We start from the raw sequence: 18,355 nt of genomic DNA, 5'->3' as shown, positions 1-18,355 counted from the left end.
CCTTCCTTCCTTCCTTCCTTTCTTTCTTTCTTTCTTTCTTTCTTTCTTTCTTTCTTTCTTTCTTTCTTTCTTTCTTTCTTTCTTTCTTTCTGCCAGTCTGTCTTCTGTCTGTCTTTCCTATCCTCCTTCCTTCCTTTTTTCTTTTCTCTTTCTTTCTATCTTTGTTTGTTTGTTTGTTTGTTTGTTTGTTTGTTTCTTTCTTTCTTTCTTTCTTTTTTTTTTGGCAAGAAATGAAATATATTGATAGACGTTTATAAAGGAAAAGTGAACTGAGTCCCAAATGTTGATCCCAGAAATCCCAGTTACTTCAGAGTGAGTATGAGTTCATATTCTAAGCACATCAGAAGTAAAGAGAGGCATGGCTGTCCAGATGAATGTGGAAGACAGACAGAATGGAGTGAGGGAGATGCCAGCAGGAGCAGTTCAAGGATTCTCCAGCCAATGTTACTCACTTGATGGATGATAGAACCTGACAGATTGGTTTTTTTTCCCCCTTGTAACAAGTCACCTTGTTAGACATGTGGTTAACCAATTGCCATTTTATACAGCCAGAAGGGTCAGGTTTTTTTACACTTTTTAAGCTTTCTGTTCATTAATATTGATGGATTTGTGTGGAGTGGATTTGTGTGGAGGATCAGGAGATTATTCTGTAGGTTCTGTTATGTGCATGTGTGTGTGTGTGTGTGCACATGCAAGTGTGTGTGTGTGTGTGCACATGCAAGTGTGTGTGTGTGTGTATGTGTGTGCACCTGCAAGTGTGTGTATGTGTGTGTGTGTGTGCACATGCAAGTGTGTGAGTGTGTGTGTGTGTATGTGTGCACCTGCATGTGTGTTCACCTGCAAGTGTGTATGTGTGTGTGTGTGTGTGTGTGTGTGTGTGTGTATAAAGGTGCCTGTGAAGTCCAGGAGAGGACATCAGATTCATTGTGGGAGAATTACGGGTGACTGTGACCTGACTAACATGCAAGGGCACTGGAAATCTAACCTGGATTTTCTGATAGAGCAATAAAGGCTTTTAACCACTGAGCCATATCTCCAACTCTTATTCATTCTCTCTCTCTCTCTCCTTTTTCTTTTTTTTTGTGAAGTGATAACTTGTTTATTTTTTATTGTGATTTATATTTTCCAAGGTGACAGTCATTATTACTATCACAAATATTATTCTTCCATACTCTATTGTAAGGTAAGAAAAACAACACATAACAAATTGAAATACTTTCAAAGTGGTCTTTTAGGGAGAAGCATTTTAAAAGTAGCAGTGTTTTTTTTTAAAGGGTTATTACCACCACCATGTCCTACAATAACAAGGTCATCACTAACTTAAACACTAACTAAAATCCTCATGGAAACCTTGACTTTCAGTCTTTGAAGAGGCAACACCCATAGAAACCACAACAGAACAATTGGAATCCTGTGTGTCTCCACGTTTGCCTCCTCTTCATGAAGCTAGAGCTGCTTCATGCTCAGGGAAGTATCAGCGCAGTGTTACAAAGCCACACATCTTAGTCCACATCACTCTGGAAGAAACACTTCTGCAAAATGAGCTAAGTTTTCATTCGATCCTTTTCCCTGAAGAGGACCCTATTTCTGGGTGATGTGATTCTTTTTTTTTCCTGAAACAAGTGCATTTTTCTTCCTTTTTACATATTAAATTAAGATCATTTCTTTTTACTAAAGAATTCTGCTCCTGTGTATACTCACTCACTGCTATATATTCTAGATAAACAGATATTAATTTCATAATTAAAAGTAATCTTGTGTAAATACCCTGCAGGCCTCAATGAATCAAACACATACTGTGTGTCAGGCCTCCCACTGTCTTCAAGTGGAACGCACTGGCTGGATAATTAGATAGTACATATTTTTTAACCTTATTTGCATGCATATTATATCTTTTGCACACTGACAAGCAGCAGTAACAACAAAAGTCAGATTACCACAGGGAATTCCCACAAAGAAGTCTTCATTCCTTATAATTTGCAGCCTAAATTAAAATAATTTGATCTTTGACAAGGATGAAATGTCAAGCAGAAGGGGGTCCTCTACAAGCCACGGCCTGTGGCTTCTGAAAACCGCCTAATTTATGTCAGTCACTTCTTAATACATATTTAAGTATTACACGAAAAAGATGATAAATATGCAATCTGACACCTTTGGTATTTCCCTGCTGTTAATTTATAAAGGTCTGGCTTCCCCCAAACTGACTAAAATCATTTAAATAACAGAAGAATTGTGAAATAAGCTGGAGCCCGGGACTGGCTTCCATTTCCACTCAATATTGAACACAGCAGGCAGCACACTAAGACAATTATGTGACTAGGCCCTCGGACCCCGCTGTGACAAGTTACTTTCAGAATTAGTGAAGGAGGATTCCTTTGTTCATGTGCAGAAAAGGAGAGCATGTCGGGCAAAGTCTTTCGGTTTTTTTTTTTTTTTCTTAATTGAGCTGGTGGAGTTAGGGAAGACATCAGAGACACACCAGCACACACTACCATGCCTGGTTTCCCTGTTTATAGTCAACGGCATGTGTGGTTTGAAGTTAGTCATCCTAAGTGTGGAAAAGGAAACCCAAACCAGAAACTCTTAAGGAGTCCTGGAGAACAGGGAGTCCCAGGAGAGCAGGGCAATGTACTTAAGTAAATTGGTGACTATGAGTGGTTTAGTTTCACTAGCTCAAGACCCCCAGGCCACCTCTGTTTGCTTTGACATCACATTCATTAATCTGGAAAGTTGCACACAGGTGGCGGTGGAGCCGTGACTTGCAGCACACCAGTTGAGTTTATGAAAATAAAACTGAGGTGATGGTTATGAAATATATATGAGGAATAAGACCATGTCAGGTAATGTTTCTATATGCTTTGAAGATTTATAATTCCTTTCAAAAAAATAGATTCTATTTGTGGCTATTGTGAAGGAATTTTTTTCCCTTAATTTCTTTCTCAGCCTGTTTATCCTTTGTATAAAGGAAGACTGCTGATTTATTTGAGTTAATTTTATATCTAGCCACTTTACTGAAGGTGTTTATCAGCTGGAGAAGTTCTCTAGTAGAATTTTTGGGGTTGCTTATGTATACTATCATATCATCTGCAAATAGAAATACCTTTATTTCTTCTTTACCAATGTGTATCCCCTTGATCTCTATGTTATCTTATTGTTCTAGCTAACACTTTGAGCACTATATTGAATAGATATGGGGAGAGTGGCCATCCTTTTCTTGTCCCTGATTTCAGTGGGATTGTTTCAAGTATTTCTCCATTTAATTTGATATTGGCTATTGTTTTGCAGTAAATTGCTTTGTTTTCGAAACACAAATTCATTGTGTTTCGGTATGGACCTTGAATTCCTGATCACTCCAATATTTTTAACATGAAGAGGTGTTGTATTTTGTCAAATGAGAGAGAAGAAAGCAATCACAATATTAATCGTGGCAATCCCTGAGCATGGAAGAACTTTCCATCTTCTGAGATCTTCTTCTTCAATTACTTTCTTCAGAGACTTGAAGTTCTTGTCATACAGATCTTTCACTTCCTTAGTTAGAGTCACACCAAGGTATTTTCTATTATTTTTGACTATTGTGAAGGTTGTTGTTTCCCTACATTCTTTCTCAGTCAGTTTATCCTTTGTATAGAGAAAGGCCATTGGTTTATTTGAGTTCATTTTATATCCAGCTACTGCACTGAAGCTGTTTATCAGGTTTAGGAGTTCTCCGGTGAAATTTTTGGGGTCACTTATATATACTATCATATCATCTGCAAAAAGTAATATTTTGACTTCTTCTTTTTCAATTTGTATCCCCTTGATCTCCTTTTGTTGTTGAATTGCTCTGGCTAGGACTTCAAGTACAATGTTGAATAGGTAGGGAGAAAGTGGGCAGCCTTGTCTAGTCCCTGATTTTAGTGGGATTGCTTCGAGTTTCTCTCCATTTAGTTTGAAGTTGGCTACTGGTTTGCTGTATATTGCTTTTATTATGTTTAGGTATGGGCCTTGAATTCCTGATCTTTCCAAAACTTTTATCATGAAGGGGTGTTGGATTTTGTCAAATGCTTTCTCAGTATCTAACAAGATGATCATATGATTTTTGTCTTTGAGTTTGTGTATATAGTAGATTACATTGATGGATTTCCATATATTAAACCATCCCTGCATCCCTGGGATGAAGCCTACTTGGTCATGATGGATGCGGGAGTGGGTGGGTAGGGGAGCAGGGTGGAGGGAGGACATAGGGAACTTTCAGGATAGCATTTGAAATGTATATAAAGAAAATATCTTTAAAAAAGCAATCACAAGTGCAGAGGGAGGGAGGGAGGGACTTGGGAGAGAATGTGGATGTGGTGGCAGGGCAGTGTGGGGTAGAGGGGAACCTGATCTGATATTGGGTGAGAAAGGGGCAGAAGCCCTGAGAGCCAGCAGAAAGAATGGAAACAGGCAACCTCAGGAAATAGGAGGTTGGGAGGATGCCCCAGAAAGCACCAGAGACCTGGGAGGTAAGAGACTCTCAGGACTCATAGAGAGGGACTTTGATGAGGTGCCCAACAGTGGGGAGAGGGAACTTGTGGAGTCCACTTCCAGTGGGAAGAAAGGACATTTATGGGGTTGCCATCCTACAGTCACATCTCTGACCCATAATTGTTTCTGTATGAAAGAATTACAAGGTTGGAAATGGAGAGGAGCCTGGGGAAAAAAGGTCCAGTGACAGACCCAAAGTGGGATGCAGCTAAAGGGGATGTCCCAGGGCCTGACACTATTACTGAGGCTATGGAAAGCTCACAAAAAGGGATCTATCATGACTGCCCTCTGAGGGACCCAACAAGCAGCTGAAAGAGTCAGATGCAGATATTTGCTCTCAACCAATGGACAGAAGCATCTGACCCCTGTTGTTGAGGAGAAGGGTGATTCTGTAGGAGGACCAGGGGTCTTGATTAATCTGGACCCCTGAGATCTTTCAAACCTGGATCTCCAAACAGACAGCATATACCACCTGATATGAGGCTCCTAATACACATACAGTAGAGAACTTCCAGGTCTGTGCTCATTCAGAGATGATGAACCTAACCCTCAAGAGACTGGAGGCCCCAGGGAGTTTAGAGGTCAGGTGGGGTGGGGGTGGGGGCATCCACATGGAGATGGGGTGGAGTGGGGAGGAGGTATGGGATGTGGAGCAGTTGGAGAGTAGATGGGGAGGGGAGAGGAATGGAATATGGAGTGTAAAAAATGAATTAAAAATAAAATTAAATTAAAGGAACTTAGTTACACAAAAAAGCTTAAAAGCCAACAGCCTCAGTCTAATAAACTCTGAGTATTTTTGTTAAGTACAAGGTCATTAACATCTACAATGGAAGGAATATATGTTGTGAAGCAACTACAGATATCTTTTTATATTATTATTAATCATTCCATTTGTTTACGTCTCAAATGTATCCCACTTCCTGGTTACCTTATTTCCAACACTAAGTGCCTAAAAGAACTATTACATTTTTTTCCTGCCAAATATATTCAACCTTAGTTTATAAAGTTTGGAGAGCTGAGGGTACAGGTGTTAAATTTAATGAGATATAATCAATGATTGGCTCTATTTTTCTATGAGTCATCTTTTATGCCTGTGTCAATATAGTTGTTAATAATTTTACTCACAGACACATAAAGTGTTGGCAGGTTATCTTAGTACTAAGAGTGTGGCTGGGCCACAGTGTGGAAAAAGCTTAATGTCTTCAAAAACTCAATTTTCAGGTTAACAAACAAGAACAACCTTATTTTTAAAATACTATAGTTGATTATTTACCCACTAGGCTCTTGCAGGTGTTAACTCTTGATATATCTGAATTATTTTTGGAAAAATTCTCCGTATTTACTATCTTCCAGATTCACTAACACCCCAAAGACTGAATGCCCTATGAAATGCTGATTCTCCCCCTGACTATGGAAGATGGTGGAAACCGAAAGCCTGTGCTCCTGGCTGCTCTAATCCCAGGCACGGGTCTAAAGTTGTTGGATAACCTTTACACATTCTCCAACACAAATAATGTAAACTTTGCTTTTGATCTATTTTCTTTAATTTTGAAATTTTTCGTTTTACTTATATTTTTTCGTTTTGTACTAAAGTTAGAAGATAACAAAGATTCTTAGAATTGAAACTATCAATTTTTAAATCACTGTCTCAACCTGTGCAGTTTCATGATTATAGCATCGATTTGTTTCCTTACATTGAATTGTTATGTGAAGAATGTAATTATTTTTCTTATAAATTATTAAAATCATTTAACTATTAAATGAAGACTTTTATACTATATCTTTGATTCATAGTATGAGCATAAAAATTAAACCAGCTAATGCAGGAATATTGTTTAGTGCAGGACATGAGATAAATTTTAATAATACATGTATTTTAGTTGTTGCTGTGAAACATTTCCTCAGATGTTTATTTTCTCCCAAACCTTTATTTTTTCAGAAGTAGCTCTCTGCAGGAAAGAGCCCTGTGACATAAACATACACACAGAAAATGACTTGTTTCTGAAGGAGCTGACATTAAAACATATAACCATTGCTTGAGGTTCTATTGTTACTACCATGGCTTGTTACTTGTTAGACATTTTTCAAACAATAGTTGGTATGATTTTAGGACACATAGGAAGCAATAGCAAGCAGAATCAAATTTCCGAAGTGCTGATTTCTTATATTTAATTATGAAGTAACCTTGAGGGTAGAAAGTCATATTCTACTAATATGATAAATTGGATTCATTAAAATGTGAGCAGTAAGACACACTTGACACTGCTATCCACACACACAAACACAAACACACAAACACACACACACACACACTATATGTATATATATATATATATTAATATAATAGAGAGATCACACTATATTAGATCCAGTTTATAAAGCTATGCTAGTGATTACTTAAGAAAGTCAGAAATACAGAACCAGAATGTCAGACTAGGAAACTTTTGCAAAGCATGACTCTAAGAAAAGTAACTTAGTTGTCGTCCATTTTTCTTGAGGCGCATCCCAAATACTCCTTTCATCTCAAATAAGATGTAAGGCTATATGTTATAATAAGACTCATTTTATCTGTCTTTAGAAATTCAAAAATCAATTATTTGTACATTTATTTTCATTCAAATTATTTTTTCTACCAAATGCAACTTCTAGAAAACATTGTACTTTGAGACACACATAGCATTGCTCTATAGATCTATATACTTTCAATCTCTGCTCAGGGAAAGACACAAAGAAGGAAAGGCACAGGAAGGTTTAGGGTCTCTAATCATACTATGAAAAGGCATAGACCAGCTCCTGCTATAGATATTCTTTTAGCATAGTTCAGAACAAAATATTCAAAATGTAAAATATAACACAGTTTTATGAATTTCTGGTTCTTGAAGTTACATTGATAATATAATTTAAAAATAAATATATGTGTATGTATAGAATAGCTAGACATCTAATGATAGGACTGTACAGATGGCTCAGTGGGTAAAGTGCCTGTTTTATAAGTATGAGGACTTGTGGTTGGATTTCTTACACCTGTGTATAAACTGGGTGCATTGTGTGTACTCCAGGGCTGCAGAGACAGAGACGGACAGATCTCTAAAGCTTACTAGCAAAGCATGTTTAGCCAATTTGGTGATTTCCACATTAAGTGGCTAGAGTCTTTCTCAATAAAATACATTTATGGTGACAGACAGTGGCTCCCTATGTCAATCTCTGGCTTCCATATACATGTGCAAAAACACATGGACATATACCTAAACATGGGCACACACATACCGTACATATAAAGTAATTTTAACATATACAACAATATATACTATTACAATAAATATGATTAAACACAGCATAAATTATTAATAATATATCATATATAAAATACACATATGTATTTCCACATGTACAAAAGCATAAATGTAAAGGATCAACATTAATTTGAACCTTCTAAAATAATTATGACTTAATCTGGTTTCATTTCCCTAACTATCTAGTCTATTTCTAATATTTAGTCTTATTCTCAAATTATAATGTGAAATAACACAAAAATGTTACATTGAGGATATTAGTGTTTTGTACTATCACCAACATTAAATTAGAAAATTATGATATTGTAGAGCTTACCAAGGACATTATAAACTTGTAAAGACATGGATTTGTGCAAGATTCTAAAAAATAATCTTTGACACTCATAAAGAAAGTAGCACTATTTGAAATTAAGTATAGAAAAAGGCAGGCAACCCAATCACAAAAGAAGTCACTAGATATACTCTCACTGCTAAGTGGATATTAGCCCAGAAACATAGAACACCCAAGATACAATTAGCAAAACACAAGAAAATCAAGAAGAGGGAAGACCAATGGGTGGATACTTCATTCCTCCTTAGAATAGGGAACAAAATACCCNAAGATAGACTACCCAGAGACTACCCAACCCGAGGATCCATCCCATAATCAGCCACCAAACCCAGACACTATTGCATATGCCAGCAAGATTTTGCTGAAGGGACCCTGTTATAGCTGTCTTGTATGAGGCTATGCCAGTGCCTGGCAAATATAGAAGTGGATGCTCACAGTCATCTAAAAGATGGAACACAGGGCCCCCAATGGAGAAGCTAGAGAAAGCATCCAAGGAGCTGAAGGGGTCTGCAACCCTATAGATGGAACAACAATATTAACTAACCAGTACCCCCAGAGCTCATGTCTCAAGCTGCATATGTAACAGAAGATGGCCTACTCAGCCAACAGTGGGAAGCGTAGCCCCTTGGTCTTGCAAACTTTATATGTTCCAGTACAGGGGGATGCCAGGGTCAAGAAGTGGGAATGGGTGTGTAGGGGAGCAGGGTGGGGGAGGGTATAGAGAACTTCGGGATAGCATTTGAAATGTATAAAAAAAAAATATCTAAAAAAAAAAAAAAAAAAAAAAAGTCAGCCCCATAGTATAGTTAAGAGTCTAATCCCCATGTGGCACTCCACAGGAAAAAGGCCACCGGGCCACCGTCCATCCTATTTCCCAATAATTTAGTCTGTATAATTTCTACAGTGGCTCTGTGTTTATGTGTTACTGCTCCCATTTTGCCAAGTTGGAAATACAAGTCCTGAAATGTTAGACAACTCGATCAGATACTACACCTTAAATGTGGAGAGTATATATCAAACCCAAAACCTTTCCAACAACAGGAGTAGGAGTATCATGTTTGATTTCTTTTTTCACAAAAAAATTTGTCTATTTCTCAAAAAAAAAAGAAAGAAAAAATAAAAAGAAAAGAAAAGAAGAGAAAAAAGAAAAGAAAAGAAAAGAAAAGAAAAGAAAAGAAAAGAAAAGAAAAGAATAGGAAAAGACAGGCATAGTGGTACATCCCTTAATTTCAGCACTTGGAAGGAAGGAATAGCTAGGTTATTTCAGAGTTTACAGCCAGCCTAATTTATATTCTAAGTTCCAGGACAACCAGGGTTACACAGAGAATACTTGTCTTAAAACACAAAACAAACAAACAAACAAACAAATGAGGAATAAAAATCTAAGCAAAGGTATGAGTCTTGTCTTAGGACTACTTTCACTTCTGTTCATTATTATTACCTGCAAATGTACTGTGAATACCTTAGGTACTAGGATATAATTTATATATTTGTTTCTAAAATGTCAAATGCAATATTGTTGTATTCACATCAGCTATCATTCTTTGCTTCACAATTCTGTTTTGACTTTGTTATTCATACAAAATAAAACATTTTGTTTAATCTTTAAAATCCCTCCATGTTTAAAGACTGTCTCAAATATTTGAATACTACAAGGTCTAGATATTTTTGGTAGATCGACAAATCTTTCTGAAGTGTGTCTTTTATTATAATCATCGGTCTCCTTCTTATTTCTTCCTATCCTGTATCTATAATGAAGAATGGCCACCTTGTGAACTAAGAAACCTAGCTAACAACTGAGAGAGAGTGGATATATTTTAACATTTATCTGTGAAAGTAAGCAGACTTTTAGTGCACTATATTTTAAAGTTATGAGATACTGAAACCTGAAAATGTTAGTTTTTGTCTGTTTGATTGTTTTTCTTTTTCTTTCTTTTATCAATTTTTCATTTTCTTCAACAACTTTTTAAATCTGATACTATTTTCTTCAGGTAAACCCAGCAAACTCTTCACTGTTTTCCAAAATGTAATTTCACATCTCTTTTTTTTATGATATTAAAACAACTCATAATCAAGTCTTAAGTTTAATTTCAGATAGCATTACATTCATTATGAGTGACAAAAACCGTATCTTAGAATCAAGGGTAAACCTATATTTATTGCTAAATTGTATTTCTTAATAAGGTCCACACTGCAACACCAAATAGGCAAACACAAGCTACTTCAAACTATTAAAAAAGTGAGCCCATTTTTCTTACTTCTATTTCTACCGATTCGTGCAGCTTCTTGCAGGTGGCTGAGAAGGTTTCAGATGTGCCAAACTCAAAGTACCAAAATTTGTTCTTCATTCTGAAAAAAGGAATAGAAGCAGCTTAGACTATAACCATATGAAAAGCAATTGAAAAAGTTATCTAACTCCACCCTGCCTTATATCTACACCAGTGTTTCTGTGTTGTTATAAAACACCAGGACTATAATCAACTTGAAACAGTTTATTTCACTTCCACACCAAAGTCCATCACTGAAGGAAGTCATGACAGGAACTCACTGTGGTTACCTGGAAGCAGGCAGTGAAGAAAAAGCTATAGAGGACTCTGGCTTATTGGCTTTATCTCTATGCCTTACTCTACCTGCTTTCTTTTCTTCCCCAGGACCACCTTTCTGGGGTAGGATCACCCACAGTGAGGTATGCTCTTCTACACCGGGCACTGTTTAAGAATATTTGCTACAGGGTTGCCTATAGGTCTATCTTATGCAGAATCTCAATTGAGATTTCCTCCTCTCAAATAACTGTAGCTTGTATCAAGCTAACACAAAACTAATAAACATTCGATTCTTATGAAAAACAAGAAATGTTTGAGGATATACAGTGTAAAATCACATAATTTCAAAGCCTCAAGTTGAACGACAGTCCCTGAAAGCATTACAGGCATGTACTGATCTTATAGAGTCATGTATGTCTTTGACTTTTCTATCTGTTGGTAGCAGACTTTTAAAAAAATGGTCTTAGAATGTATAATTCTTGTGTCTGAAATATCTTCATTTTGAACTATCAATTATGTAACCATAATATATTTATCTGGGAGAAGATAGCAGATATATGATATGCTACAACTTTTAAATAGTTAGCTATGTGTTCATTACTAATTGAAAGGATTGAAAGATTAATTGTTTTAACAGAATATAATTTCTCATTTGAATAACTAGAAAGTGATGATATAGTCTGAAAGGACCAGGCAAGAAAAAATAATGCCGAGAAGCTGAATATATTAAAAAAACAAAACAAAAAAAAAACAAACTTCAGTACCAAATCTTAAGTACTATTGCATTTTTCTTCTGTGACTCTATGATGACATAGACTTGCCTCTTTTTATCATATAATTAAATTCATGATCACTTACTGTAACTTCACAGAGTTTGACTAGACTTTTATATTATCTAAAATACAGTAAAATTATTTCTTATGAATAAATAAAAATTTAAATTATTCACATCTCTGATAATGAATATGCCTTCAAATAGAGTAAAATATAAGTAATGTGACTTATATTTTCATTCATCAAAATTATGCTGAAATTTTTTATGTGAGTATAACAATCACATGAGTTTTCTTCTGTTTTTCTTATAGATATTGATAAGTTACCATTTTATTACATTGTGAAACAGTTTGACATGCATATAGTCTACAAAGCTATTACTAACTAATTGAAATGGAATTGTTTTGAAATATGACAGGGAACTTAATGTTGAGCTTACTTTTATGGTTTATTATAAAATTTCTGATACAAAGTTACAGAATATGAAAATGATCTTATATTACCTAGAACTACTCATTATCATTTAGGCTCACACAGGTTTTATTTGCTTAAAAAATTCCATATGCCCTTTTTTCAATCGCTTGCAAGCTGAAGAACAAAATTAGTGTCAAATTTCATAAGATCTTGATATCATAAACTCTTACTTCCCCCACGGAATAGTTTTATGAATTTAAGGCCTGAGAACACATAGGTCAAAAATGTAAATAAGAATGAGTAGTGTCTTGCAATCTGTGGACCTGTGCCTGTGTACCCTTTCACAGTAACAATGGCTGAAGTTATAAGTAAAATTTGAAATATTTTTCAATTGACTCATTCTAATAAAATTACATCCTTCTATATAAGGAGAAGATAATATTGGTTTATGTAAGATTCCCTCAAGACATCATTTTGAAAACATAATTTTTGTGTTAACTCATTGAGAAGTCCACACATCCATACAATGTATTTTGATTATGAGTTCTATGTCATTGCTTTTTTTTTTTGGAATCAGTTTTCTACAATGAGCAGGTATAACATATTTGTGCCAGCAGTTTCTCCAGGTAGGTACGCATTCAGTCATTAGTTTGTTCATTCACTCAACAAGCATTCAGTTGGACCATTTACTTCCACATGCTACTGTGTTAAGTTCTAAAAATACAAGTACAATTGTTAATGTTACACTATGACCAAACTAGGAAGAATGTTGCAGAATTGCAGGCATATAAAACTGCAATTAAAATGTTAGCTAAAAATATGAGTATTGTGTGAGCATTCTTAAATGGCTCAAGTACTTTGGCTTCAATGAACCCAAAAGGCTTGAAACGAGGTAGCATTTAATGGACTATTTATAGGAAGCAATGAAAAGAAAGAGATGGGTTCTGTCCTTGGCAGTGCAATCTGACATAGCATCATGGTGAACATGAACTAGCAAGCATAATGGCATCTACTCCACAACATGTATGCTTAAGTTAAAGGTTAAGTATAACGCAACACAGAAAGAAATTCATGATCAGTGCAGTGGCATGGCCAGCTTTATTTTATGGACAGGTAAATCTAGGAATGAAGACATGAGCTGGATGATTAACATGCTGGTAACTCGCAAGGAACATGGTAGAACAGTGCAAATGAAAGCCTAAGTCAAGAGTCAATGAGAATGGACAAGAGGCACAATTCAAGAGACATAGACGAGACAACCGACATGACTCTGTTTTACTGGCGTGCATTGTACCTAGTTTACCTTCGAGTGGGATGGAGAAGCATGAAAGGCCCAGTTCATATTTTTCAGGTTTTGTGTTCTAAATAATATTATATTGCAGATGAAAAATGAGATAAATATACAAGGATTAGGGTTCCATGCAACTGATAATTGCCTTTAGCTTCCATTCTGCCTATTAAAGTTTATCATGCTTTCATAAGAAGATTGTTTCAAACAACAGAGAAACACTTATTTCACAAAACCTTCGAAAGAAACAGAAATCTTGAGAATTTACATTCAGTCTTTATTCACCATATTAGTTAGCATTACTGCTCATGTGCAAAAGCTACTTTAAATTCTCCATTATTACAACCATTTTATGCTTCACTTTGATAAATATATGGAGGCAATAAAGAACACATAGAATCAGATCCACATGACAAATTAAAGGCTGTTAAATTTTATTTTTTTAAAGCAAACTGGTCCTCAGGTTGTAGAAATGCAGAAGAAGCACATTTGGGCATGTATGCCTTTTATTTTTACTGTTCACAGTCGAAAATGATTCAAATAACTCAGACTCAGATTTGTGAGAGAAATCACATCTCATTGGACTTGAGAATATGGGACCTGGACATTCACTCATTGTGAAATAGTCACATAGAATCAAATTTATCGCACATTTAGACAGGATTTATAACTCCAAGTAAGATGAGAAATGCCCTACAAAGTCTATATGCAAAACTTATGCATGTAATTGTAGTTTTAATTAATGTATGAAGTCTTTTTCCAATGAATTTAATTGTAAATCTGCAATTAATATTTGAAATGTTCAGTTACCAGATGTTCAGGTAAAAATGACGAAAAACAAACTCCCATTTACCTGGTATTTTCTCACTAAGAGTAATTTTGTGGTTTACATATCATCAGAGAAATGTAAGTTGTGCAATATTTTGTTGAAACAAATTGTTTTTGTCATTATGAAATGTAGGCACTGTTTAGTTCCATGAATATTTAACTGTGAACTAAGCAATTTAAGTTTCAACAATTTAAGTTTCAACAATATTTTTTGTTGGGATATTTCTAGTTTCCTTTCCATCCATTCTTTCTTTCTTCTTTTTTTAATAACATGAGCGCTTCAAATATACAAAATCAAATAAAATATAAACTGCCAATGCACTTTTACAAAAAAGTAGAGATGTGCCTAACCAGGCATGCAGGTTGCTTCTGACAAGGCTGCATATTAAAGGAGATGCAAACACTTAATTCATCTTATGTAGAAATCTTCCACAAATGCACATAAAGCTTAATTCAGTGATATCATCCCTAAAGGTCATTTGGATCTTACAGTTGCAATTGCTATGCATTCAGTGGGAAAGCAGAAAGCACAAGGAGATCTCTTACTAAATATGAAGATACCAGTCTTCCAGGAGGTGCTTGTACAGTTTTCATGTGTAGATTCAGCAGATGATATTCAAAATTCCTCTTGATCTTGGACATTTAAAAGCACCCAGAAACATATCGTTCTACCTAATGTATTTTTTCCCCAGTCAACAGATTTTTATTAAGCTTTTCTCTTTTTTTTTCTTGTTTTTTTCGAGACAGGGTTTCTCTGTGTAGCCCTGGCTGTCCTGGCACTCACTTTGTAGACCAGGCTGGCCTCGAACTCAGAAATCTGCCTGCCNACTGAGACGTCCAGTCTCCTTACTGAACAGCTACCAGATCCTTGGACTTTCTGCTGGAGACAGTCACTGTTGGGCTCCTGGAATCACAGCCTGTAAGCCACTCTAATAAGTCCCCTTTTCTTTTTGTTTTTCGAGACAGGGTTTCTCTGTGTAGCCCTGGCTGTCTTGAAACTCACTTTGTAGACCAGGCTGGCCTCGAACTCAGAAATCTGCCTGCCTCTGCCTCCCAAGTGCTGGGATTAAAGGCGTACGCCACCATGCCCGGCTACTTTATTAAGCTTTTGATGTATATGATGTACCAGATAGTCTTAGACTTAAAGATGCAAAATGCTATCTTCATGTTTACAATCTGCCTATGACTCCACAGGCAGATGTATTATATTCATGCTTTGCAGGCACACATCGAGTCCTTCTTAATTAACTTGGCTGCTACTACAGTATCAAGACTTATCAGTACATTGTTCAAATTGTATATTGTTTCTTATAGTTTTAGAAGCTGAAGCCCACAATCAGGATGGACCAGAGTGCCAGCATGTTTGGGTTCCAGTAGACAGTTCTTTTTGTCACCATCATTAAGCCTACAGTGACAGTTCCCCTCATTACTTAATTGCCTTCCAAACCTGCTTTACTATCACTATGGCAACAGAGATTTAGGATGCCATAGAATATTTTGGCAGACACAAACTGATCCACAGCTAGTTGCCAGTCTTGCTCAGATCACTCTAAAAACTACCTCTGACCACTACGTTAGTTTTTCATTGCCACAACAACAACAACAAAATTAAAACCTCATAAAATTAACTATTAAAGAGGAAAGGATTATTTTAGCTCATATTGTTGGAAGTGCAGTTCATGAACATGTAACCCAGTTGCTTTGAGCCTATAGCAAGGCAACACAATGTAACACACATGTGAGCAAGGCTGCTTAGATCACAAGCCAAGGAACAAACGGGAATGAGGAGGGGAACCTGGTTCCCCAGACCCTCTTTACAAGCACCGGCTGATGACCTAAAGGTCTTCCTGTAGGCTTCTTAAAACATAATGTACTTTTAATACAGAATTACCTCAAGTATGTTTTACATTTTTACAAAAGGTGTTCCAAAATTCCAACAGTCATCTCAATCATGAAAAGGGCACTTTCATGAAGGGCAAAAATTTTAGCAATAACTTTACTGGAATTTTCCATTTTAATCTTCCAAAGCCATATGATACTGTGAAGTACAGTATGAACTGGATTTGACTGACAATATAGGTGAAGAGATACACAGTCTGGTTAATTTACAGTAATATGGTAAATTGCAGAGTTAAAATAAGAAATCAAGTCGCTTTGATTTGTTTTCAATGCCCAAAACAAAACATTACATTAAACGTGGGGCACAGAATTTTTAATATATTCCCAAACATAATGAAAAATTACCAAAAAAGTATGGCAGGAGTCAGATGGATGGACCCATTAAAGACTTATTTCAGTAGGGAATGGACAGGGTCTAGAAAGGTCATCTTAGAGAAGTGAGTGCAGTTCAGAGCAGCTGTGTGAAGCTGTGTGTCAGCAGTGCTCTAGATCTTGTTACTGAAAGGAGCAAAAAGGGAGAAAGAGGGATTTGTGGTGGTTTGAAGACGAATAGCCGCAATCAGTTCATACAGTTGAATATCTCATCTCTAGTTGTTGGAAGTTCTTGGAAGGATTAGGGGTAAGATCTTGTTGGAAGGGAGTATTTCATTGGGGATGGACTCTGAGGTGTCAATAGCCCATCCTTTACCCAGTTACCTCGCTCAGCCTGGTTGCATCCCAAGATGGAAGACCTTAGCTAATACTCCAGCACCATCTTGCCTGTCTGCTATCTGAGCTAATGGTCATGGTCTTCACCACTTTTCCTTCTTATATTCTCTCTCCTGGGACCACTGAGTCCATCTAGTTCTGCCCATGGACATGGGTGTAGCACCATCAATTAGAACATAGGTTTTCTCACATCTTGAAGTCTCCCTATGTTGCATGAAGTACTCCCGAACATCTTTCTGTTACCAACTAAGTCTTGATCCAACTCAAGTGAAGTCAGCATTTTTTATTGGAAAAAATAAATATACCAATAAATAATTAAGAAAAAAAGGATTCCATTTATGAAAAGTTCATGGGGAAATTTATTCCATGTTATAAAAGCTATAGTATTGATAATTAAGTATTTAAAGGTAATAGACAACTACAATTGCTATCTATATGAACATAGCAGTGGTGCAAGTGACTTGTTCTATGTCATTTTAAATTGTGTAACAAATTGCATTTCATTTAGATTCTCAAATCTATTTTTCTTTGCTTACAGCTCTTTGTGTCTTTCACCTAAGAGAATAATGTTGATAGAAGTTCATCAGGAAGAAACACTGCTCTGACTTTAGCTGCTGCATTTTACAGTTACATCAAAGACAGCAAACAAGTCTTACACTTCCAGACTACAGGTAGAGATGTGGATTTTAAAAAAATGATGTATAAAAATACCTCTATCTCATTTATAAGATGTGCTTGTGAATACCCAGGGAGACACTGAAACAAGCCATAGAAACGTCAGACAAACTCATAATATTCCATCCTGGTTTGTAACAAAAGATGGATGTTATAAATGTATAATTTTTAACTTGAATTACATTTACAAGACTAAACAAAGTTTCTCATGTGAGTGTATAAAAATATACTCTTAGAAATAAGGTATTTTAGTATTGTTAGTGTTTTTAATTTTTTCTTTAAAAACTAAAGCCTATGAAGTAGTACTATATGTATAAGTTTTCCATTAATGGGTAATAAAAAATAATGCTCCTCTAAATATTCATTTTCTTAGCTTTTTGACACACATTATATATAATTAATAAGGTGAAATTCAAAACAATTAAAGTAGCAATGTTACCAAATCATCAGAGAATTGCATACACACAGTATATTCCTCTGAGAGCTGATAATTTTGTGATTAACTGAAACTGACATGTTTAGAACTTTCACATTTTAATCAGTGATTTCTCATCAGTATTTCTTCTTTAATATATTTATTTTTATTTATTTGGGTACACTATATCTGTCTTCAGACATACCAGAAGAGGGCATCAAATCCCATCACATATGGTTGTGAGCCACCATGTGGTTGCTGAGAATTGAACTCAGTACCTCTACAAGAGCAGTCAGTGCTCTTAACCACTGAGCTATCTCTCCATTCCCTTCTCCATAAGTATTTCTTTATGAAACCAGTGAGGAAGAGTAAACTTAATTTTAGAATAGGAATTATTGTCTTTCTTACTGAGCATGACACTATTTCACAGAGCCCAAGAGGTGCAGAAGTGACCTTTGACATTTCATGGAAAGTTGAGAAATCTTAAGAAATTCTCAAGGTCTCTTTTTTTCTTCTTCTAAAAGTATCTCTCATTGAATACAATAGCAAATGAGCATCACCTGGATTCTTTTCCTGAGCTATAAAGAATGTAGGTGAGATAGGTCAAAAGTCAGACAGGTCAATACCAGATGATAGTTATGTTCACGTTCCTTTTCACGTGCTTTTCTGTCTCCTGCAGCA

The 18,355-nt window shown here is 35.9% G+C and overlaps 1 protein-coding gene and 1 long non-coding RNA gene across 8 annotated transcripts in view; one reads left to right on the top strand and one right to left on the bottom strand.

The window, feature by feature from the left end:
• Window positions 1-18,355, bottom strand: part of Dgkb (diacylglycerol kinase beta) — a 710,085-nt gene that overhangs the window by 171,383 nt on the left and 520,347 nt on the right. For all 7 annotated transcript variants that reach the window (XM_029484790.1, XM_021178688.2, XM_029484791.1 and 4 more), the window contains one exon: window positions 10,389-10,479. In XM_029484790.1, the coding sequence (XP_029340650.1) occupies window positions 10,389-10,479 (91 nt within the window). The remainder of the gene's footprint in view (window positions 1-10,388; window positions 10,480-18,355) is intronic.
• LOC110306669 overlaps window positions 1-18,355 on the top strand; it is a 38,475-nt gene that overhangs the window by 19,013 nt on the left and 1,107 nt on the right. The window contains exon 2 of the long non-coding RNA XR_002379304.1: window positions 17,123-17,255. This is a non-coding gene — a long non-coding RNA (uncharacterized LOC110306669). The remainder of the gene's footprint in view (window positions 1-17,122; window positions 17,256-18,355) is intronic.

This window comes from Mus caroli, chromosome 12 (genome assembly GCF_900094665.2).
Source record: "Mus caroli chromosome 12, CAROLI_EIJ_v1.1, whole genome shotgun sequence".
NCBI lineage: Eukaryota > Metazoa > Chordata > Mammalia > Rodentia > Muridae > Mus > Mus caroli.
The sequence above is the reverse complement of the archived record's forward strand: the minus strand, read 5'-3'. Positions and strand labels throughout refer to the sequence as shown.